Source organism: Petaurus breviceps, unplaced genomic scaffold (assembly GCF_028583685.1).
Source record: "Petaurus breviceps papuanus isolate PSGF00001 unplaced genomic scaffold, PetGlider_PUasm1.0 186, whole genome shotgun sequence".
NCBI classification, from domain to species: Eukaryota; Metazoa; Chordata; class Mammalia; order Diprotodontia; family Petauridae; genus Petaurus; species Petaurus breviceps.
The window spans coordinates 7,296,531-7,318,790 of NW_027185798.1; the positions used below are offsets into that span (position 1 = coordinate 7,296,531).

General features: G+C 53.9%; 2 protein-coding genes across 5 annotated transcripts in view; one reads left to right on the forward strand and one right to left on the reverse strand.

The window, feature by feature from the left end:
* The first annotated feature begins 4,399 nt into the window (after window positions 1-4,399).
* On the forward strand, window positions 4,400-10,803 carry TMEM120A (transmembrane protein 120A). 2 transcript variants are annotated; one of them, XM_069089466.1, is made up of 12 exons: window positions 4,400-4,607; window positions 7,259-7,377; window positions 7,812-7,928; window positions 8,139-8,198; window positions 8,394-8,489; window positions 8,602-8,691; window positions 8,965-9,030; window positions 9,342-9,403; window positions 9,639-9,731; window positions 9,863-9,927; window positions 10,079-10,147; window positions 10,248-10,803. In XM_069089466.1, the coding sequence occupies exons 1-12, from the start codon at window positions 4,527-4,529 to the stop codon at window positions 10,356-10,358; spliced, it is 1,029 nt and encodes a 342-aa protein (XP_068945567.1). In that variant the 5' UTR covers window positions 4,400-4,526; the 3' UTR covers window positions 10,359-10,803. The 2 variants fall into 2 exon arrangements, with proteins under 2 accessions (XP_068945567.1, XP_068945568.1); XM_069089467.1 differs by lacking the exon at window positions 4,400-4,607 and adding an exon at window positions 4,707-4,903.
* Window positions 10,804-11,155: 352 nt separating this feature from the next.
* Window positions 11,156-22,260, reverse strand: part of POR (cytochrome p450 oxidoreductase) — a 203,683-nt gene continuing 192,578 nt past the window's right edge. For all 3 annotated transcript variants that reach the window (XM_069089463.1, XM_069089464.1, XM_069089465.1), the window contains 10 exons: window positions 22,155-22,244; window positions 19,275-19,373; window positions 17,824-17,940; window positions 17,494-17,612; window positions 14,960-15,141; window positions 14,719-14,868; window positions 12,906-13,176; window positions 12,643-12,788; window positions 12,474-12,559; window positions 11,156-12,365 (listed from right to left, as the gene is read on the reverse strand). In XM_069089463.1, coding sequence (XP_068945564.1) covers window positions 12,221-12,365; window positions 12,474-12,559; window positions 12,643-12,788; window positions 12,906-13,176; window positions 14,719-14,868; window positions 14,960-15,141; window positions 17,494-17,612; window positions 17,824-17,940; window positions 19,275-19,373; window positions 22,155-22,244 — 1,405 coding nt within the window. In that variant the 3' untranslated portion in view covers window positions 11,156-12,220. The remainder of the gene's footprint in view (window positions 12,366-12,473; window positions 12,560-12,642; window positions 12,789-12,905; window positions 13,177-14,718; window positions 14,869-14,959; window positions 15,142-17,493; window positions 17,613-17,823; window positions 17,941-19,274; window positions 19,374-22,154; window positions 22,245-22,260) is intronic.

Consider the following 22,260-nt stretch of genomic DNA (forward strand, 5'->3'; position numbering starts at 1 on the left):
GTGACTAAGGGTAAAGAAAAGAACCTAAATGTTAGGAAATATTTATAACAATATGAGCTTTTTGTGGTGGCCAAGAACTGGGAATTACAGCGAAGCCCCTCAATTGGGGATGGCTGAACAAGCTGTGGTCTCTGACTGGGACGACATACTATTTTGCTGTAAGAAATGATGAGCTGATTGATTTGCACGAAACAGTGAAAAGTGAGGTGAGAACCAAGAGAACATTGTATACAGTAATATTGTATGAAGGCTACCTGTAAATTATTTTGAGTATGATAAATACCTAAATCAGTAATAAAGGACCTATGAAGGAAGATGCTATCCACCTGGAGAGAAAGAACTGATAAATAGACGTATGCCTAGTATGGTTTTACGCAAACACATACATAAAAGCGTGTGTGTGTGTGTGTGTGTGTGTGTGTGTGTGTGTGTGAGAGAGAGAGAGAGAGAGGGAAAGAGACAGAGAAAGAGAAAGACAGAGACAGAGAGAGAGACAGAAAGAGAGAGAGAAAGAGAGAGAGATGGTGGCCTTTAGCATAGGGTGGGGAGGGAGAGAGGAAGACAATTGGAACTTAAAATGTAACAAAAAAGAAATAAACTTTAAAAAAAGATCTGTGATAATTTTGACCTCTTTGGAAAGCAAGATTGGTGGAAGCCAAACCCATTTTGATAAATTGTGATTTTTTTCTCCCTTAATTTTTTTGTTTAATGTTTCATTTTCCTCAGTTACATGTAAAAACATTAACACTCATTTTTAAAACTTTGTGTTCCAAATTCTCTCCCTTTCTCGCTCCCCACCCCCCATCATTGAGAAGGCAAACAATTTGATATAGATTATAAATGTGTAGTCATGCAAAACTATCCATAATAGTCATTTTGTGAAAGAAAACATACACACAAAAAACAAGAAAAATAAAGTGAAAAAAGTCTGCTATAATCTGTATTCAGACACCATCAGTTTTTTTCCCCCCTGGGGATGGATAACATTTTTCACCATACATCCTTCAGAGTTGTCTTGGATCATTGTAGTGCTGAGAATAAAATAGCTGGTCATCCCACAAAAGTGCTGTTACTTTGTACACAGTACATTTCACTTTGCATCAGTTCATGCAAGTCTTTCCAGGTTTCTCTGAGAGCATCCTGCTCATCATTTCTTACAGTACAATAATATTTCATCATAATCACATACTACAACTTGTCCAGCCATTCACGAGTTGCTGGGCATCCCCTCTATTTCTAATTCTTTGCCCCTAGAAAAGATCTGCTATAAACATTTTTATACGTATAGGTCCTTATACTTTTTGGTTTTTATCTCTTTTGGGATACAGACCTAGTAGTGGTATTGCTAGGTCAAAGGACACACATGGTTTTATAGCCCTTTGGACATAGTTCTGAATTGTTCTGCAGAATGGATGAATCAGTTCACAATTCTACCAACGATACATTAATGTTTCATTTTTCCCACATCCCCTCCATTTGTCATTACCTTTGCTGTCCTACTAGCCAATCTAATAGGCACAAGGTAGTGCCTCAGAATTGTTTTAATTTGCATTTCTCCAATCAATAGTGAGTTATTTTTTTTTCCTTATGGCTACAGATAGCTTTGATTACTTCATCTGAAAACTGATCATATATCAATTGGGGAATGGCTCTTTTTATAAATTTGACTCAGTTCTCTATATGTTTGAGAAATTAGGCCTTTATCAATGAAACTTCCTTTAAAAAAATTTTCACAGTTACTATTTTCCATGTCCCTTGATTTTTAAATTTTTTTTTTTAATTTCTTGGCCTCATGGAAGATACCCATGGAACATGCAGGAAGTCCACTGATTATCACTCACTCTCACGACATGACCTGACCAGCCCATCTTTTTTTCTGTTCCTATCTTTGATAACATCCTTGACACTTTCCCCTGCATTTGTAATGTGTAGAAATCTTGTGCCTAACATTGCCTTTTTAGGAATCCTCAATTTTGAATTGAAGGTTCCTGTGATTTGCCACTATCCAGTCTGGTGATCAGCCTCAACAGAAACAATAACTGTTTTTAATGAAGTAAGATAAAATTGGTCCTTTCTACTCCATAACCTCAGTTAATGAAAGCCTCTGATGTGCTCTAAGTGAATTGTCTTCAGGTCCCTATTGTGGGAGACACGGCTAAGAGTTGTTGACAAAGTCTGCCTCTGTGAGTGGTATAAAGCCCATTCCAGAGAAGTCAGTCCTGATGATTAAGATTCAAGCCCTTCCCCCATTTTATTTATTTATTTTTGCATTTTCCAGGCCCAGTACTACCTACCATTTGAATTTTCAACATATACCTGTATGTGGTGACTCACTGATTACTGGAAGAACTGAGGTTGGGGGAAGAAGTTGGGAATGATGTTAGTCAAAGACCAGGAGGACCCGGAAGCCTCCCACTGTGCTGGTTTGCCCCCAGCGTGGGGAGAGAGAGAAGGAATCATAAGACTGAACTCAAGTCCCCGTTCTAGAAACCTATTCGCTATGTGATCCTAGCCAAGGCACGCAGGCTTCATCTCTAGGCCTGTTTTTTACTTATAAGATGGAGTCTAGTCAAATCAGGTCAACAAAAATTTACTGAGCACCTTCTATGTGTTAGGCACCAAGTGAAATCGCTAGAGATACAAAGAAGGCAAAAGACAGTCCCCAGTCTCAAGGAGTTCTCAGCATGCAAACCTATGTACAGACAAGCTTTGTCTTTCAGTCATGTCCAATTTTTCCTGATTTTAAGTCCAGTGCTATTCACTGTACCATCTAGCTGCCCATCCTATCATTTCTTATGACCAAAGGAAAGAAGACAGCCTTCTCAATTAGTCCAGTGTTGTTGATCAACTGGTGAGTCAAGCAATACACCAAAAAGCTCTTTCTAAAGCACCCACTCTGTGCCAGACACTCTTGTTAATGAGTTGTTTCAGTCATGCCCAACTCTCTGTGACCCCATTTGGAGCTTCCTTGGCAAAGATACTGGAGTGGTTTGTCATTTCCTTCTCCAGCTCATTCTACAGAAGAGGAAACTGAAGCAAACAGGTGACTTGCCCAGGGTCATCCAGCTAGAAAGTATCGTGGACCAGATTTGAACTCATGAAAATGAGTCTTTCTGACTCCAAGCCTGGTGCTCTGTGCACTGCGCCACTTAGCTGCCTACACAACCTATTTAGAGATGAGGGAAAGCGCTAGAATTTAGAGGAATGAGGAAAAGCTTTCTTGTAAGAAGGTGGGATTTTAGCTGGGATTTGAAGGAAGCCACAGAGGAGGAGGGAATTCTTGGCATGAGGGAGAGCCAATGAAAATGCACAAAATTGGGAAATGGAGAGTGTCGTGTATGAGGAACAGCTAGAACACCCATGTCCCTGGATTGGAAAGTAGGTGAAGGGGAGTGAGGTGCCAGACGACTGGAAGGTGGGGGAAGGTGGGAGGTTTATGAAGGGCTTTGATAACCTAACAGAGGGTTTTATATTTGATCTTGGAAGTCATAGGGAGTTACTAGAGTTAATTGAATTTGGGATGGGGAGTGGGGAGTAATTAACGCATTCAGACCAGCGCTTGAGGAAGATTGGGTTTGAGTGGAGGACGGACTGGGGGCAGGGAGGCCGAGCAGCAGGATATTGCTGGTACAGGGTGAGAGGTGATAAGGCCTGGACCGGGGCTGTGGCCGTGTCAGAAGAGAGAAGGGAGCATAAATGAGACATGTGAAAGCAGATGAGAAGAACAGCACTTGCATTTCACAGTAATGTTTGTAGTAATGATGATGGCGATGATAAGGCTTTCAGAGAACTTCACAAATATCCTCTGGTTTTACCCTCCGAACATCTTTGGGTGGTAGGGGTTGTTATAAGACCCACTTTAAAGATACGGAAACTGAGGCAGAGAGGTGACTCGTCCAGGGTGTCAGTAAGTGGCCCACGTAGAATTTGCACCCAGATCGTACTGCCCTCTCACTGCCTCGCGGCGGCGGGTGGGTCACAGATTTAGAGCTGAAAGAACCCTCAGACCCTCTGCCCAGGTGACAAAGGGAAGGGGCTGCAGACTCGGGATCTGAATCCAGCTCCTCCGCCTCTCAGTGCCGCGCTCCCTCCCTCCTTTGTCCTTGAATCTGTGGCCGGCGCACAGCAGGCCCCCGAACCCCGTCCCCGCATTGATCTGGGGCAGAATGGCGCAGACGCTGGCTGGCGGCGAGCCCCGGCCCCGGGACCCGCCTCGGTTTTCTTCTCCCCAGGCTCAGCTCCGCCAGGAAGCCCCGCATCCCTGCATCCTCGGCCGCGGACGGGCGGGGGCGGGGGCAGCAGGGAGCCCCGCCTCCCCCGGCCCGGCCCCGGATTGGACCAGGCATGGGGGGCGGGGCAGGCCGAGCTCGAGGCCCCGCCCCCTCCCATTGGCCGGCGGCGCGGCGCGGACCCCGGAAGTGGACGGCGGGGACGGCTGCGGCGCCGGTGGCGGGAGCGAGAGCGGCGGCTGGAGGAGAGGGCGCGGGGTGCGCGGCTCGGCGGGGACAGGGAGCGGCGGGGCCTTCATGGAGGGCCCTCCGGCTCCCTCGGCGGGCGCCTGCCTGCGGGACTGGGATGAGCTGCAGCGGGACTTCCAGAGCATCCAGGTGAGCGGTCGGGGCCCGCCCCTGCAGCCTATTGGCCGAGCCCGCCAGGTGCGGGCTCCGATTGGCCAGCGCGGGCTGCCCGTCCCGAGGTTCGGGACCCTCTGGAACTGCGCGCGGGCCTCGCCTGGCCCGGCGGAGAAATGGGCTTGCTGCGGTGCGGAGGGCGGCGGTGGGAGCCCTAGTAGGAGTGAGGGAGAGAGCAGGGCAGCCCCGGACGACTTTCCGGCTGCCCCTGGCCGCAGCGGTCCGTCAGCCCCGCTTGATTCCCCTGGCTTGACCAGTTGAGAATGCCCCAGGTCTGTTGGGGGAACTGGCGTTCAGAATCCGAGAGCCTGCAGCTGGTGAAAACCATAGCATTTTACAGAAAAGGAAACTGAGGCTCAGGGAAGGGAGGGGACTTGCATAAGGTCACACCAGGGGTTAACCGGGCTGAGCCCGGTAGTCTGCCTTCCTCCTTCCATCCTCACTTTCTCCGCTGTGGAATCCAGGATTCCTGAGCCCCACCCCACTCCCATCCTGCCCTTCCTGGCGTTTAAAGTCGTAGAATACTCGTGGGAACTAGGAGTCGTAGAAGGCCGGGGCCACCTTCCTGTGCCTTGTCCAGGCTCGCGCCCATGCACCTGGGACTGTAATCTACAATTGAGCTCATGGGAACAGGAAGGCAGGACAGCCCACGGGGGTCAGCCATTGCCCCTCCCGTGGACTCCCACAGAGATTTCCAGGTTGTGTCTGATGACTTGGAAAACACTCATCCAGAATCTGTCAGCCTTCTGGAGGGGCCTGCGTGAGTGCATACTATCTCTTTTGCTCTCTCTTCTGTCTGACACCCTTGGGTGTAACAAGCCTCTGGCCCCATCCCACCTCCTGCTTTGCAGAGCTAACTAGCCCTACTGTGGCCCCCCTGACCTGGCTGCTGGGTACCAAGCCAACCAGTTCACTGGCCAGCTAGACTATCACTGGAGTTGGACCAGAAATCCTGGGGAAGTGTCATTAATGTGCCCCTTGGCCCAGCAGGCTGGCAGCCTTGCCACTTTGAGCAGGTCAGTGGGCCTTACCCCCTGGGCTACCAGGCCACCCACCAGAGAGAGGGTCTTCTGCCTTCCTATCTGCCTGCCTAGGCCAGCCCCAGCCAGGATTCAGTGGGAACTGGGGACTGAGTCAGCCCCACCTGGAACCCTTGCTCAGCCCTCCCTCTCCTCTGACATTCTCTGAGTATTCCTTGCCAGGGAGCTTTCTGTCCTGACTTCTGACCACAATGTATGTACTTGCACTTGGGTATAGCTTTATCCAGAACTTGGAGGCTCTCCAGTTTGGGTAGCATTTTTCTCTGGTCCACTACCCTGGAGAATTTCCTCACATTGACCATTTGCCAATCCCAGTAATCAAGAAGCTCTTCTAAGAGTCCCACCCCCAAGGGCAAAGGGCCATCAGCAGAAACTTGGGTGAAGGTCACATACAGCCTGTGCACAGGGTGCACTGGGGCTCGGCTTTGGATGTGCACTAAGAAGTCCAAGGACTGAAAGTTGGCAAACTTTAATCCACAAGGGCAGGGACCAGTGAAGGGAAGCCAGAATGCTTGTTTCCCCACGCAATCAGTTACTGCTCCAGCTCTCCCCATTCCCTAAAAGCGGGGGGTCTCGGGGGTACTGACTAGGAGTGGTGGGAGGGGAGGGAGGCAGGCACTGGCCAAAGGTGGGCCTCCCCTGCCCAAGCCCTTCGTGGCCCAGTAGGGCGATTGCCCAGTTACTCACCATCGTGGATGAAGGGCCTGCTGGGCCCAGAGCCTTCATTTTCGTCTTTAGGGAACCCCTGATGTGTTGAGGGAAGGCACGATCCCTGCCCAACCCTAATGCCAACTTCTCTTCCCTTAAGTCATTAGATATTTTGAATGGCCTTTAGGGCAGAATATTCAGGGCCATCCTTGTTGCTGGGGAGGCTTGGGAGATACCTGGCTGGGAGAGCCTCCAACTCCCTGATAGGAGGGACGCGTGGATGTCACTTCCTCAGGATCCCTGGGCCAGGGCCCAGGCAATGGGTGGAGCTGCTTCTTTGGAGGAGGTGGCCCTCTTGGCCAATGGGCTGGTTCCCATGTTACCCAGCAGACACAATAGGCCTTAGATGCTGGAGATGAGGCAAGGCACAGAGGTTTGGGGACCTCTTGTATTCACACAATCTGGAAGAGATGATTGGGGAGATGCCCCTTCTGCCTGCCCCGAGATTCCTTGTTTTATACTTGCCCCAATATTCTCAGTCCTGATGGGCCCAGTGTCCCACCAAGGGGAGTGGCAGGAGAAATCTCTGTTCTCCTCTAAGAGTTGAGTGAAAATGGCCGTTGGGAAGAAGGTTGAGCCTTCCTCAGAAAGGCCTGGCCTCTTCCCTCAATTTCCCCACCCCAGCCTGCCTCACTCCGGGGTCCACACTCAGCATGGCAACCTCCTCCATCATCTGGCTGAGGGGGATGATGTGGGCATGGGGAGAGCCTGGGGGGGCACAGCCAGGGGATGAGCTGACTTCCTCCACCCGGCTCTGGGAGCCCGATGTCTGCCACTCCCCAGATCCTCTAAGGGGCCTTCATGAATCCTTCCTGTTTCACCTTGGAAATCCTCAGCCTTGGGCCCCAGCCCCAGCCCTGGCTTCTCCCTCACCCCCAGGAGACCCATCGAGAGTACCGTGTGCAGCTTGAACAGCTGACCAAACTGCAAAGGAGCTGCTCCAGCTCCATTGCCCGGCAGAAGAAGAGACTCCGGGAGCTGGCCTTGGCCCTGAAGAAGTATGTGACTGGGGGGCTGGGTGGCACCAGCCCAGCTCTGATCCAGGGGGAGATCCTGGGGAGAGCAGCTGGCAGCGGTGGGAGGGAGAGGGAAGGCCTCGCCCAGCCCATCTTGGCCCAGCCCAGCTGAGTCTGAACCCTGAGGCAAGGCAAAGCAGCCTGAAGGCTGACTGGCTGTTCTTCTGTACAATCCTGGCTTGGAGAGAAGACTAGTGGCCAGCGCTGTGAGAAGTGGGCTCTGGCTGTCCCGGACTGGTCGGCTTCGGGTGTCCCAGACTGGCCTTTGGGCCAGGATGGGGTGGTATGGAAGTGGGGGGCAGTGCCGGGGATCCACAGCCGAACGTGCCGGACTGCGGGGTTTGGTGGAACTCCTGGGCTGGTCAGCTTCTCCGACAGCTGGGCCAAGCCCCCCTTTCTCCTGCTGTGGCCCACAGATGCAAAGCCTCCATCCCACCTGACAAGGAAGAGATGGTGCAGGAGATTGAGAACCTTATCAAAGAGCGGCAGGGGGTCTTCTTTGACATGGAGGCGTATTTACCCAAGAAGAATGGGTGAGGAGATGGGACCTTCCCTGCAGCCCCGGGGGCAGCAGCGGGAGGGGAGCCCCTGACTCTCCCCTCTCCCAGGGTGACCCCTGACTCCCCAAGTCAGGAGCTATACTGGGGGGGAGGGGAGGGGGCCTCCCATGCTCCCAGAGCCCAAGCTTGGGGGGACTGAACAGGGCCTCTCCTCACTCCCCTCCCCCATGTCCCACCCTCTAGGCTCTACCTGAGTCTCGTCCTAGGAAGTGTCAACGTCACACTCCTCAGCAAGCAGGCTAAGTAATCTTCCCCCTTGCGTCACCACCCAGCCCCCTGTCCCTGCGGCCCGAGGGAGTGCAGAGCCTCTTTGGCCTGCTCCCCCCGCCAGTGTGACTTTGAGCCAGCCCCTTGGCCTCCCTGGGTCTCGTTGTTCTCCCTCTCCCGCCCCCCACTGCCCCCTGCCGTGGGTGTCTCAGCCCTGCCTCCTGCCAGCAGGTTTGCTTACAAGGATGAGTATGAGAAGTTCAAGCTTTACCTCACCATCATTCTCATCATGATCTCCTTCACCTGCCGCTTCATCCTCAATTCCAGGTAGGCCTTGGGCTGCCCAGGGCTGGACCGGAACCTTCCTTTCTTGGCTGCCAGGCTCCAGCCCCGGCCCCGGCCCTCCATCTGAGCTAGGTTTCCCTTCTCTCATCATCAGGGTGACAGATGCAGCCTTCAACTTCCTGTTGGTGTGGTACTATTGCACACTGACCATTCGGGAAAGTATCCTCATTAACAATGGGTCCCGGTGAGCCTCTGGCCTGGCCGCTCCCCTGCCCCTCCTCCTTGGCTGCTGCTTCTTTCTCTCCTCTCTTGACCCTGGGGGAATCCATTTAAGAGGCAGGCAGATGGGAGGGAGTGGGCTGCCCCTGTCTTCTCACCAAAATCACCAGGCACCAGTTGGAAGGCTCTGTGGCTTCCTTTCTCCGGTTTCCCTCCCCATGTTACTCTTGGGGACAAGTGGGTGAGGTGCAGGGTCTGAGGGCCAGGGAGGTGAGCAGGCCCTCTACCCCTGTCTCAGGATCAAAGGCTGGTGGGTGTTCCATCACTACGTCTCCACCTTCCTATCCGGAGTAATGCTGACATGGTGAGCCTCCTGTCTCCTGTCCTTCCATTTCTTACCTCCTTTCTCAGCCTTTCCCCAGAGCCTGTGCAGACACTGTCCTCAGAGCCCCTGAACGTCAGCTGGAAGGGAGCTCTGAGGTCATCTCATCCAGGGCCCACATTGTACAGGGAAAGGCCACAGAGGGAGAGGAGGGGGAGGATTCAGACTCAGGGGTCCCTATTCCCAGGTCTAGCACTGGCATGGAGGACCTCGGGCTGTGGGAGGAGGGGGCCCAGAAGCAGGCCGGTCACTCTCCACATCCTCTTGTTCCCCTGTTCTCTTCATCTGCCCAGGCCCGATGGACTCATGTACCAGAAGTTTCGAAACCAGTTCCTGTCCTTTTCTATGTACCAGAGTGAGTGTCTCAGATTGTGGCCTCTCCCAACCCCCATCACTATCTCCAGTGGTGGCCCCCTTGGGGTGTGCAGGGAGCCATGGGAGTAGGGTGAAGGGGAATGCCCCTGTGCCTTCCTAAGTGCCTGGAGGAGAAAGAAAGAGGCTTAGAAGAGAAGCCTCCTTCTCTGTTTCTCTTTCCCCTTGGTAAGCACCTCCATAGCAGGACTGCCTTCACTCTGGGCCTTCTCTGCCAGGCTTTGTACAGTTCCTTCAATACTACTACCAGAGTGGGTGTCTATACCGCCTGCGGGCCCTGGGTGAGAGGCATAACATGGACCTCACTGTGGGTGAGTGGAGCCTCTCCTTCCTTGTCCCCTCTTCTCAGGGAGCCCTGGAGGGGAGGAGGGGCCTGGCTCTTGGCAGCCTTCCCCCTTGGGTGCTGCTGCTAATGCTGGCTCCTTTTCCCCCTTTGTGCCAGAGGGCTTCCAGTCCTGGATGTGGAGGGGCCTCACCTTCCTCCTCCCCTTTCTCTTCTTTGGTCATGTGAGTCAGCAGGCCCTTTACGTTCCTTCCCCTCACTGCCCCTAGCTCTAGGTCCAAAGCAGAAAGCTGGGGACAGGTTTGGGACACCCTCCTCCTAAGGGACAGCAGGCTGAGGCCAGGCCCAACCTCAACACCATTTCCTCCTGTCTAGTTCTGGCAGCTGTTTAATGCGGTGACCCTGTTCCAGCTGGCCCAGGAGCCACAGTGTAAGGAGTGGCAGGTGAGTGCTGCCCAGGGGAGGGGGGGAGGCCCACAAGGGGCAAGTCTGTCCAGCCAGAGGTGACTGATCCCGCCATGCACACCTCCCTTTCTTCCTCCAGGTGCTAATGTGCGGCCTTCCTTTCCTCTTACTCTTCCTCGGTAACTTCTTCACTACTCTCCGGGTAGTTCATCAGAAGTTCCACAGCCAACACAGAAGCAAGAAGGACTGAGCGTGGGGCTAGGCACAGGACAAGCTCTGCCCCAACTCCCTGGCCTTGCCTTGAGCTGAGGCCATGGCAGCCGCCACCTCCTCACCCAGAAATGCCTGTGACTGAGCCCCAGACAAGTCCAGAGCAGCCCTGCTCTCCTTCCTCCACCCCCCACCCCCAGTCACCTGCCTGAGTCAGTGGGCCAGAGACAGTGGATCCTTGGGTAAGGGCAGCTACGCTGCCTGCGCCCAGCTACTCCTGGACTGGGCCCCTCTGCCCAAAGCCAGCTCCTGTCGCATGAGCCCTGCACTTGGGGAGTCCAAGGAAAGGTTCTCTCATTAGCCCGCATTCCCAGTCTTCCAGGACTCCCACCTCCTGCCCTCAGGCCCCTTGTGTTCCTTGGTGCTGAAGCTATGGGAGTTGAGAAGCATGGCCATAATAAAGGGATGGACAGGGGCTGAAGGCAGCTGGAGTGGAAGCCTTTTCTTATTGGCCCCAGGCCAGTCCCATGTCAGCAGTTCCCAGAAAGCCTTGTTGCCACACCCCAAGATGGGCCTGCTAGTCCCCATCTGCCAGGGACAGAGCGGGTATGCCCACACTCCAGGCCAGGCAGCATATGTGGTCCTAGAGACAGACACCCCCTAGGCAGCAGGAAGGAGGAAGGACCTGGGCTTCTGAGGGACTTGGTATAGAACATTTCCCAAACTCCTCTGGGCTCAGTACATCAATGGAACCAATACATGCGGGGGAGCGGGGGGATGGGGAAGCAGCAGGAAAAGGCTAGCTGTTTTCATAGTGAACAAATCGACAGGAGGATATTCAGTTCAGTTTTCACATTTAATATTTTAGAAGGGGAATATCACTAACAAAGGCCTCTCATAACCCCTATTCGCACCACAAAGACCAGCTAGGCTGCACGAGGTTCCAGAACTCAGTGCCAAAGCTGCTCACACAATTAAAAGCTACTCCAGGGGCAGATACAGAAAAAAAAAACAATTTTATTCCAAGGGTCAAGGATAGTTCAAAATTATTTACACTCATTGGACGTTCTGTGGTACACACCCAGCATTCTCTTTCCAAAGTCTGGTTCTTGGACGAGGCCAAAGCCAACAGGAAGTAAACTCAGGGAAAGGGAGGAAGGAGGGCCTGGGAGCCATTGGGGCACCAGGCTCACCCCCAGTGGGTGCAGGCCCTGGGGCTCAGTCTGCCCCCACCTCTCTCCCCATTAACAAGCCTCAGTCTTTCAAGGCCTCAGACTGCTGCCAGCAGGCAGGAGACAGGCCAAAGGCCTCTGGATTCCCAACCCACACACAGGGAAGGAGGCGGGCACTTTGGCACAGGAGCACCCTGACCAGAGGCATCAAGACTCCAGCACTGGGGAAGGGATCAACCTAATCCCTTCCCTCTTAACAAAAGGAAGAGGAGCTGGGCTCCCCACTTTAAATCCCAGTGGTACTTGGGAGTTGAGGTAGAGGGCCATGGCCTGGGGTAGGAGGCAGGCTTTTTTCTGATTGCTGCCCCCAACATATCCTGAAGAATGCAGAAGTAGCCATGTTGCCCCCATGCCCACTCTGGAGCATACTAAATAATGATGTTGGCTAGGGCTTGGCAGCCAGTGGGCTCTGTTCCGGTGGTCCCCTGGCCCTTCCTGGCCAGGCTTACCACAGAAAGTTGGCCTTTCACTCTCCCCCTCCCCCATGGTCGGGCCAAGTGGAAACAACCTAGTAAGAGTGAGAAGGCATTAAGAAAAGGACTGATTACTCGGCACAACAGCTCTAGTGGTGGCTGGGGGGGGGGGGAAAGGGGGGCTGGGGGCGCTGGGGGCAGTCCCGAGGCCTCCCGTCCAAGGCCCTTCTCAGTCCCCAGGGTGGGGCGGGCGGGTCCTAGCTCCAAACGTCGAGGGAATAGCGTCCCTTAGCCATCAATTTCTTGATGAAGTCCACAGCCTGTGACTGGTTCATGCCCCCAAACTCAGATGCGATCTCGCAGAACACGTTCTGTACATCCCTAGCCATGTTCCGCGCATCCCTAGAGGAGAAAAGGAAGGCGATCAGCCTGCGGCCCGGCCCCGCCCCGCCCCCGGCTCCAGTGGCCCCGCCCCCGGCCCCCCTCCCCCCCCCCCCGCCCCGCACTCACCCGCACACGTAGATGTGCGCACTGCTCTCCTGGATCAGTTTCCAGAGATGTTCCTTGTTCTGTTTCATCAGGTGCTGCACGTAAACCTGGCCAAGGGGAGCCCGCTCAGTCTCGGCTGCCGGCCTTCCCCTCCCGCCCCGAACCCCTTTCCCCTCCCCCTCGGCCCCACCTTTTGGGGCTGCTCCCGGGACAAGGCCACATTAAGCTGGGAGAGGACACCATCCTTCTGGAACTGGGCCAGCTCTTCCCGGTACAAGTAATCTTCGTCGGAGCGGCGACAGCCATAGTACAGGACGGTCTCGCCAACTTCCTTACCTGGGGGCACCAGAGCAGGGGCCTGAGCACAGGGCCCGGATGCCTGGGGACCCACCCGCCACTAGGCCAAGTGCTGCAGAGCCCAGGGGGGACTGGCACGAGCCGAGCCCGCCTTACCTTGTTCTTTCAGCCAGGCCCGCTCTTGGATGAAGCCCACGAAAGGGGCGATGCCGGTGCCCGGCCCAATCATGATGACAGGCGTGGTGGGCTTGAAGGGCAGCCGGAACTGGGACTTCCGCACAAACATGGGCACTGTGGCCTTGTGCCCATTCTCCAAGGCAGGCTCCTTGGCCTTGAGCCAGCTAGTGGCCACACCCTTGTTGACCCGGCCAGACTTGGTCTCATACTCCACTACCACAGCACAGATGTGAATGGAGTTGGGATGAACCTGGACAGGTGGCAGGGAGAGAAGATTGCTGTCTGGGGGCGTGAGCCCCCACCACACACGGGCCAAGCCGCTGCCTGTCCAGCTCCCCAATTCTCCCGTTCAGCCCCCTGCTCAAAAGAGCAGACACCAACCCAAGCATGCTGGCCTGGCCCCCGCCTCAAATCTCTGCCCCTGTGCCACTCTCCCAGAGCTGCTCCAAAGTTCCAACAAGCTGCCCTGCTGGCCCATCCCTCCACTAGGAATCTCCTCTACTTCACTGAGAAAACTGAGGCCCTTCACCTTCTCTCCCTCCTGATATCACCTCCCTCTCCTTTCCTTTTCCTCCAGTCTCTGAAAATGAGGAGGCAGAACAGAAGTCGCCCTCTCTCCCCTCAAGCCCACTCCTGCTCCCATTTTCCTTAATCCTGGGGAGGTGCAGCACCACTCTTTCCAACCTCCACACATTCTTGACCCCTCCAAACACACACAGCTCCCCCTCACTCCCCATGTCTAAGCAAATATTTTTCACACCCATCCCCCTCTCTGCCCCCTGAGTTCAGAGCCTCCCCCTCAGCCTCTTTTTGGGCCTCCCTGCCTCCAGCAGCAACCCTGTCCTTAAAAGCCCTTTGTCCCCTGGCCCAGGCTCAGCCCAGACCTCTGGCTATCCCCTGTCCAGTCATGTATTCTCTCCTCACCTCCCCCTTCAGATGCAGCCAAGCAGGGGCTTCTCCATGAAGCCTTTCCTGACTGCCCCACCCAGAGCACCCTCCCTCCCAAAGTGCCCCTAGGTGAAACAGGATGGAGAGCCGGCAGGTCCAGCTTTAGGCCCTGCCCATCCCCCCAATCTCAGCTGGGTGCTCAAGTAGGTCACTTCATGGAGCTGAGGAAAAAGGTGCACCCTTCTTCACCTGCACCCTGAGAGCCTGGGGACAGAAAGGCTCTGCTCACCCTGGGAGGTCAGCAGTCCAAGAGCTCTCACCATCCTACTCTTAAGAAGTCAGAGGCGAAGGGCAGGGCAGCCATCAAGGGCTTCAGCACCTAGAGGTGGAAGGGCTGCGTGCCTGCTGACTTGGAGCCCTGTGTGCCTGCTGACTGGGAGCCCTGCCCAGAGGGCTCCCTTGAGGTCAGGGGGGGCTGCTGCCTAGCAGTCCCTCCCCCCTTTCCAAACTCACTGAGGAGCCTCCATCTCGCCACCTCCTCTGCTGCCTGCCCTCCATTCATGGCCTGGCTGCCTATGAGCTGCAGCCCTGTGCCACGTCACTTTGAAGGGGCAAGAAGATGAGGCAGAAGGCTGTGGGGCACAGGGTGACAGCACAGAAGTGCTCGCTCCAAGGTTTGGAGAGCTGTCCATGCACTGCCTCCTTTAGGCCTCACAATGGCTCGAGGCAGGCACTTGTGATTCCCATTTTACAGACTAGGAAACTGAGGCTCGGTGAGATGAAAGGCTCTGCCAGGCTATCTGGAGGACCCACTGCTGATGACCCCAAGTGGCCTTGGTCCAGTCTCTCCCTTCTTTGGACCTGTTTCCTTCATCAAGCTGCATCCCATCCTTCTCAAACCCACCTTGGAGGAGGAGGCGATGGAATAGTAGCGGGCCTGCAGGCGGGGCAGCAGCTCACACAGGTGGTCAATGGGGGGCCGGAGCGAGGGGTAGTCCTGCAGAATGGCCAGGATGTTCCTCCTGGCTTCCACAACCCAGCTCAGGTACAGCTCCTGTGGAGGGAAGAGTAGGAGAGGGGCCAGGAGTGAGGCTGCCAGCGGGGCAGAGGCAGCAGGAGTCCGGCTGGGGCTGGGGAGGCCTCACCTTGCCCTCGCCCGATGAGGACGCCATCTTGCGGAGCTGCTCCTGCTCAGCTGGCTCCCCGGCATACTGCGCCAGCTCATAGAGGACGTTGGTCCGGGGAGGATTGGTGATGTCCAGGTAGTAGGTGAGCGCCGTGCGGTAAGTGGTAGGGCAGGGGAACGGGTGCTTCTTGTTGGACTCCTCTGAAAGACAAACAGACCATGATTGGGGGACACCTACCTGGGCCTGGGACCTCTCCCCTGTGGGCCTGACTGGGCTCAGGCCGTCAATGAAGGCCCTCAACAACCCTGGGCCATTTGTGCATGCACACATACACGTGAGCACACACACACAACAATGTCAGAATGATCTTGCCCCTGGCAAGAGCTCTGTCACAAAGCCCCATCTGGAGTACTGAAGCTCCCAGCTTCCTCAGCCTCTGTGTTCCCCAGGCTGGTCACTCCCACTCCTCTCCTGAAGAGCAGGGGGTGATACTCAGGGCCTGGATCCAGCTGGCTCAGTTGGCAGCCTCTGGGTCTGACACTTGAGCCAACAAAGAAAGGCTGCTTGGCAAAGCAGAAATGAAGGCTGCGCATAAGTCCCTCTGTCCCACCTCACCCAACTTGAGGTGACCCCCTTCCATCTTTGGGTGTCAGTTATCTCTCAGATAAATTTGGGAGTCAGACTCCCAAAGAAGCTCCCCAGTCTAACATTGTGAAGTTGTAGGGCTTCTGAGCTGGCCACACTAATTCCACACTCTTCCCTCCTAAGCTGCATGTGTGCTAGCAGCCTTCATGTAGGGAAAACTGCTTCTCTCAATTGGAAAAAAATCCTCTTGCCTACATGGATGCCCCACACAAGGCAATCCTAAATGCTACGTGTGGCTGGTGAGAACAAAGCCTTGAGGCATCAGCATTGTGGATTTTTTTTTCCTTCTAATAAAGGAAATAAGATGAACCCCAAAGAGTGATGCAACACTAAGAATGTTACTTCAATGAGAAAACTGGGTAAAAGGAGAGAGATCTCTCAACAAGCCAAACTTACTCACCCAGAACAAAGGCCCTATTGGCCACTGTTGCCTTCAAATCAATTTTGCTGCTGCATCCTGGTAAGTTCTGATTTCCCAAACTGCCTGAGTCACACTGGAGGACTAAATGACCTCCTCCAGCCAGGAAGGGTAAGGAACAAGCCAGGGGACAAGGGCTCCTCTGGTGGGAGGGGAGGGGGGCATTAGGCAAGAACTTGGAAGAAGCAGAGCAGGAATGAGTTTCCCAACTCCTGAATCAAGGGCTGCAGGATGACGCACCCCTCTCTGGTGTTAGGGGTCACGGATTCCCATGCTTGAGTTAAGTGCTACAGTGGGATAGGGATGGTGTCCTGAGTTCAAATCCCTCCACAGACTCTTACTAGCAGGGTGACCCTGGACAAGTGACTTAATGTCTGCCTGCCTCAGTTTCTGTAGAATGAGGAGTGCCTGCCTCACAGAGTTGCTGTAAGGATCAAATGAGATGGCATATAGAAAGCTCTTTGCAAACCTCAAGGAGCTATAGAAATGTCAGTTATTATGATTATTTCTTTGTCAAAAAGCAATGATATTTAGCCCTTTCTTGTTCCTCAGTGTGGACAGCCTGAAGATGAAGGCCAGACTTCACTGTGCACCACAAAAGGAGGAGAATCCTCCCCAACTGCCCTCCAACACATTCCTCCTCCAACTGCATCACCCTCCCTGGCAGAACAATTGGTAAGATCACCCCAGACGTCCTGCAGCTGATCATACTCTCAGAGTCAATTTCACAACTGTGGTGGCACAGAACCAAGGACATTAAGGACCGTGGTCTGATAGGGTCAGGAAAGAAAGTGATGGGACACTTATAATGGAGGTGGCCACTGCCGTTGTCTCACAGGGATCGGACTGGGGGCTTTGGTTTCCTTAGAACTTGGCAAATGACCTGGCGATTCACCAAGCCTACGGCAGATGGCACTGGTTCCTCTGTGCAACCCAGGGAACCACAGAACCACAAAAGGGAGACCTAAGTGGGGCCTTAGAGAACATCCAGCCCCCTAATTTTGACCTTCCCTTCACAAAATCCCTACAGGGTACAGCTCAAGCATCACGTTCCTTCCACAGAAAACCTTTCCTCGCCCACCTCTCCATTTAACATTTAGTCTGAAATGACTGGTGTTTAGTCTCTCTGTGTTTTCTCCATACATGCTGGCTCCTTTGGACAGTGTGAGCTCCCAGAGAGCAGGAGGCTGGGGCTGGGAGGAGTGCGTTTGTGTGGTTCAGTTTGGGGTTTGCCCCGACCTGGCACTACAAGCACTCACTAAGTGCTTGTTGACTGACCAACTGTCCTGTACGCCCTGCTTGAGGAGCTAGTCTACTTCAGAGCTTCCCTGGGCTGCTGTTTTCTGACATCCAGCTCCCAACTGGCCCCATACACTGGCCCAGGCTCTATTTCTGGACTTCCCCCAAGCCATTCTGTATCATCTCACAGAAAGGAGGAGACAGGAGAACCAAGCCCCCGCCAACCCCCATTACACATGGGTAGACTTACCATCCAGGTTGTTCAGAGACATGACCACATCCAGGTCAGCACCCAGGATCTCTCCAAGCTGATTAACAAGTGATGCATCATTGGCTGGGTACACAGCAACATGGTCTCCAGACTCATACCTAGGGATGGAAAGCCAAGTTGGAGCATCTAAGCACCACTCATTCATCTTTGCAGAAGAGAAACTGAGGTACAGGGGGCAATGGCTTCCAAGGTCACATGAAGGTAAGAACTCCAACCCCAGTCACGTTTCCATGGGGCATAACTAGGCTGCCTCTGTCAGTGGCAGAACTGATTGGGTCAGAAGGCCCAAATCAAGTAGGTGTCTCCTACCTGATTTTGGAATTTGAGATGTCTAACTCCAGGTGCATGAGATGGCGCTCTCCTCCCTGGTTCAACTTCCGATTGGTGGTCACAGTAGCCAGGAAGGGATTCTTGGCATCAAAAGGCCTGCAAGAAGGAGAATTTCATTGGCCCATCTGGGACTCAAGTGTCCCAAAGCACAGTGATGAGGCTGGGAAACACCCTCAGGGTGCTAGAGGCCATGACACACACAGAGCAGCAGCAAAGGCAGCCAATGGTCCCACCATGCCCTGGTCTCTCTGGGCCTCCTCCAGGATGGCCCCAGCCATGGACCATAAATCCCATGAGGCCTCTCAGGCTAGCTGGACCACTTGCCAGGTTGGCTCCTTTCTTCTCCCTCAGTCAGGGAGGACAGCTCCTGCTTACATTGCCCACTCCATTTACAAGGCATTTGTCTCAAACACAGCATCTGAGGTCCTCAGAGATGATGTTTTCCTAATCATTAGCACCCACATCTGTCAGAGTCTGCGGCTAAGCCCCTGTTCTTTCCTCTACTCAGGCCATCCTGCTTTGGGAAGGTTGGGTAGAGGGTGGGCAGCCACAGGGCAGGGAGGGCCCAGGAAAAATGTGACTCTCTCCCTTGCTGTCGGGCCAATTTTCTTCCCTCTTTGGAAAAAGAGGTGGAGTAGGCAGGGCACAGAGTGCTGGCCCGGGACTCAGGAAAACTGAGTTCAAATCTGACCTCAGACACTTACGAGCTGTGTGAGTCAGGGTCACTCAAGTCATCTGTCTCAGTTTTCTCAACTATAAAATGGGAATGATAATAGCCCCTACCTCCCAGGTTTGTCATTAGGATCCAATGAGATTAGCCCAGGGCCTCACGCACCCTAAGCTTCCTTTCTTTTCCCTGCCCACCACCCCTGATCCTCTCCATGGAGCTCAGTTTGGAGGGTGGTGCCTCGCTCTTGATGGAACCCTGAACCCAAGCCAGAAGCTTGAACAAGGAAGGCCACAGGGCCACCCACCTCACTGCTGCACTGGGCCACTGGCCCCAGGGCCACAGTGATGGGCATCCCTTCCCCCACCCCTGCTGCTTCCCATGAATCCTGGGACAGCCTGTGCTTGGGCTTCTTTCACAGAAAGACACGTTTGTACAAGTGGGATCATCTCCAAAGGCAGAAGCTGAAAGGTTTCAATGCAAATACAGGCTGTTTTATCTCAACCACTTGGCCCAGCTGGTAAAAAGATAACAAATGCCTCAATCTGGCTGGTGGCTAAGCGTAATCTTCTGGGCTGTGTCCCTATGTGCACTTGTGCATGCACGAGTGCGCGCGCACACACACACACATGCGCACATGCACACACACACCCCTCCCCTGCCCACCCAGGGGCACAGCCTCAGATCTGCACCCCCCCCCCAGCAGGGCAGGTCCTCAAGGGCGACCCCCCACTTCAAGGTCAGCACCCTGACCCTGACTTACGGTTTCTGGTTCTCGTAGCTCTTCAGCCGGCCCATCTCCCCAGTATACACTTTGTTCATGTTCTCGTCCGTGTGCACCACCAGCTCATACTGACGAATGCTGAGAGGTGGAATTGAGAAAGTCAGAGAGCCGCGACTCACGGCCCGCGCACTCATCTCAGTGCTGTCTGACATTTGGTCGAAGATTACCAAAAAGAAGATGGGGGCTGGGCAAACTCACTAAGGGCTTGGGGTCTACTCAAGGACAAAGAAGATAGACCTCAAAAAAGGACTTCCCACATGCAGAAAATGAATACAAGGAAACACCAAGCTGAGGGCTGGGGACTTAGGGCATAATTGATACCAGGCAGAATGGACAGGAGGCAGCTTCCCTTTAAGGTAAGACCAGGCTTAAAGTTCGACATTCAAGATATGGGGGAAATTAGCACAGATATTTGAGGCCAAGAATGATTCCCCAGTAGTAAGCATGCAACGAAAATGAATGGTTCTCAAAACAATTGCAAGTGATTAATAACTACATGAAAAACACGTTCTGAATCACAACTATCACACACACGAACTGGCAGCTGCCAAAGGATACAAATCTGCGGGCGATATTAGAGGAGCCACAGAAAGATGGGCACACTATTACCAACTGGCTGAGTCACCCTGAAAAGCAATCTCAACACTGTCTAATTATGGGCAAGAGAGAAGAAATGAAGCCAAGGTGGACCTGTCAGGTTGCACACAGTAGGCTCAACACAGGCAATGTCCTGACCAGTCTGAACTGGTTTTTCCTTTGTTACCAGGGCAGGCTCCCTTGGGGGATGGGCATGGGGTGGAGGGAAGGGGAGAAGAATGTAATGTGAAAACGATGAAACTTGAGGGGAAGGGTGGGGACAGAAGGGGGCTCATGGGACCTGGACCCAGAAGGGAGCAGCAAGGTCTTCCCAGTCCCACCACTCATTTTGGAGAAGAGCAGTCTGAGGCTCAGAGGCGGCGGCTGAGCCCAGATCACGGGTGATCGGCAGCAGGGCCAGGATCTGAACGGAGCTCTGCTTGTCCTGGCACATGCATGCCACATGTTCCGGGCGGGGAAGAGCAAGAGGTGAAGTTTGGCTGATGAGGCCTCCAAGCCCAGGGTGAGGGTCTGAATCTAATCCAAGGGACCATTCCACAGGAGAGGGAGATGGCAAAAACAGTGCTTGAAGATGGTCAGTGCTGCTCTGTGGGGAGATCCTGGTGCTGAGAGAGGCCTGGAGGAGGCGCCTGACATCTCTGAGCCATGGGCCAGTATCCAGACAGCTCACTAGAACCAGCTGGGCCTCCCAAAGAAAGGGTAGGGGGCAGTGGCCTCGAAGGCTCTCCTAGAAAGCCCTCTCCCAAGTCCCAGGCTCACTGCTAAGGGCTCATATGGGAGTAAGTGCTTCAGAGGATGCCGAGGGTGAGTCACGCAAGGGGAGGCCTTAGTCACATGCTCTTCAGATTTCAACACAGCTCTGTCCTCATGGACAAAAGAGAGCCATGAACTGCAACAGTGAGATGGATGCGGGGCTGGTGCGTGTGGTGACCGGTGGACTAATGTCTTTGATGGAGGGCTCCAGGGTGCTGCCTTGGCAATTTCCAGCTCAATAACTTTACCAAAGACAAAACTGTGCACACTGGCTTTTCACAAGGTGAAGAGGAAGAATAGCTTCCATGTTGAATGACACAACATTAAAAAACCCCTAAGAGCTTGCAAAAGCCAGGAAGAGCAGCCCCAAAGTAACAAGGTGTTTCACAGGGTCACCTCTGAGGTCATGCACACACAGCTAAAAAATCAGCTGCACAGAGGTTGGAGAGGGAAACCTGGCTTTCCTCTATGTGGTTCGTGTGCAAAAGAGGCTTTTAGGCATGATGCCCTCTTGGGGTCTTATGATGGTGTCTTTGCACACTGTGAGGCCTGTGGGACCATGGGATCGCTGACAGCCCCTGGCACAAAGGAGGTGCTCATGGAGTCTTGCCAAGCAGACAGGGTTAGGACCAGGTTGGGCCTGGTTGGTTAGTTAAGCTAGAAAGAACTGAAGAGGTGCCACAGGGGTAAATCCCCTATATTCGGCATTGGCCAGAGCATATCATATATGCTGTATTTGGTTCTGGGAACTACATTTGAAGAAAAGATGACAAAGTGGAGAGTGTCATAGCAGAAGGTGATCAGAATGGAATGAGCAGTGTCTCAATGAGGGCCAGGTGGAGGAACTAGACCTGTTCAGAAATGTCTCATTATCACTACTGGAGGCTGGGCAGGGAACAGAAAGTGTCTCCCCCTTCCGTGGGGGCGGCAGGCACTCTTGCCCTTGAGGTGACGGGGATTCGAGGGGAGGCCCCTTCATTCTAGGGCTCCCAGGAGAGCAATCTGATCCCACCCCAGGGATGGGACCTGCTCAGCTATAATGCGGCCTGAGGAAGGCATGTGGTTTCCGTTAAGGGCCATCATGTTTGTACCTGGGCCATTTTAAGAAGAGTACAGACCAGTGCCAAAAGGTCTCTCAGCAGGACTCCTGTGAGGCCACACATCCAGTCTTTCCCTAGGACACAATCTCATCCCACCAGATTCCCTGACACTGAACTGAGCAAAACAACAAAGCTCAGTTACAGTCTCAGCTGATTGAGTTACTGGGCCAGAGGGGATACAGAAGCCCAAAGTATAATCAAGCAAAGTCTCAGTTCTGCCCAATGGCTTCTGAATCTGAACCTGACACAGTTCGAAGGAGCACCGAGGAGAGCCAGCTTCCCTGTGGCTGGCTGAGGGGGACAGGCTTCCTGGCTCCTGTCCCAACAGTCCCAAGCACCCCTCCCCTTCTCGCCGTCCAGTCCTCTGTGGCAAATCGCCACGCTCAGCCATTCTTGTGCCCACGCTCACCTGGACTCCTCACCAGTAGCCTCCACTCCAAAATGTTCACAAACAGCTGGCCAGAACTGCTCTCTCCAGGTGATAAAATCTTCTTCCAAGCTGTGAAAAGCCAAAG

Coding starts and splice junctions, on each gene's coding strand:
- TMEM120A (XM_069089466.1), top strand. CDS start 4,527: ATGGAGGGCCCTCCGGCTCCCTCGGCGGGCGCCTGCCTGCGGGACTGG. Junction 9,404..9,638: donor GTCCTTTTCTATGTACCAGA/GTGAGTGTCTCA, acceptor CTTCTCTGCCAG/GCTTTGTACAGTTCCTTCAA. Junction 9,928..10,078: donor CCTTTCTCTTCTTTGGTCAT/GTGAGTCAGCAG, acceptor CCTCCTGTCTAG/TTCTGGCAGCTGTTTAATGC.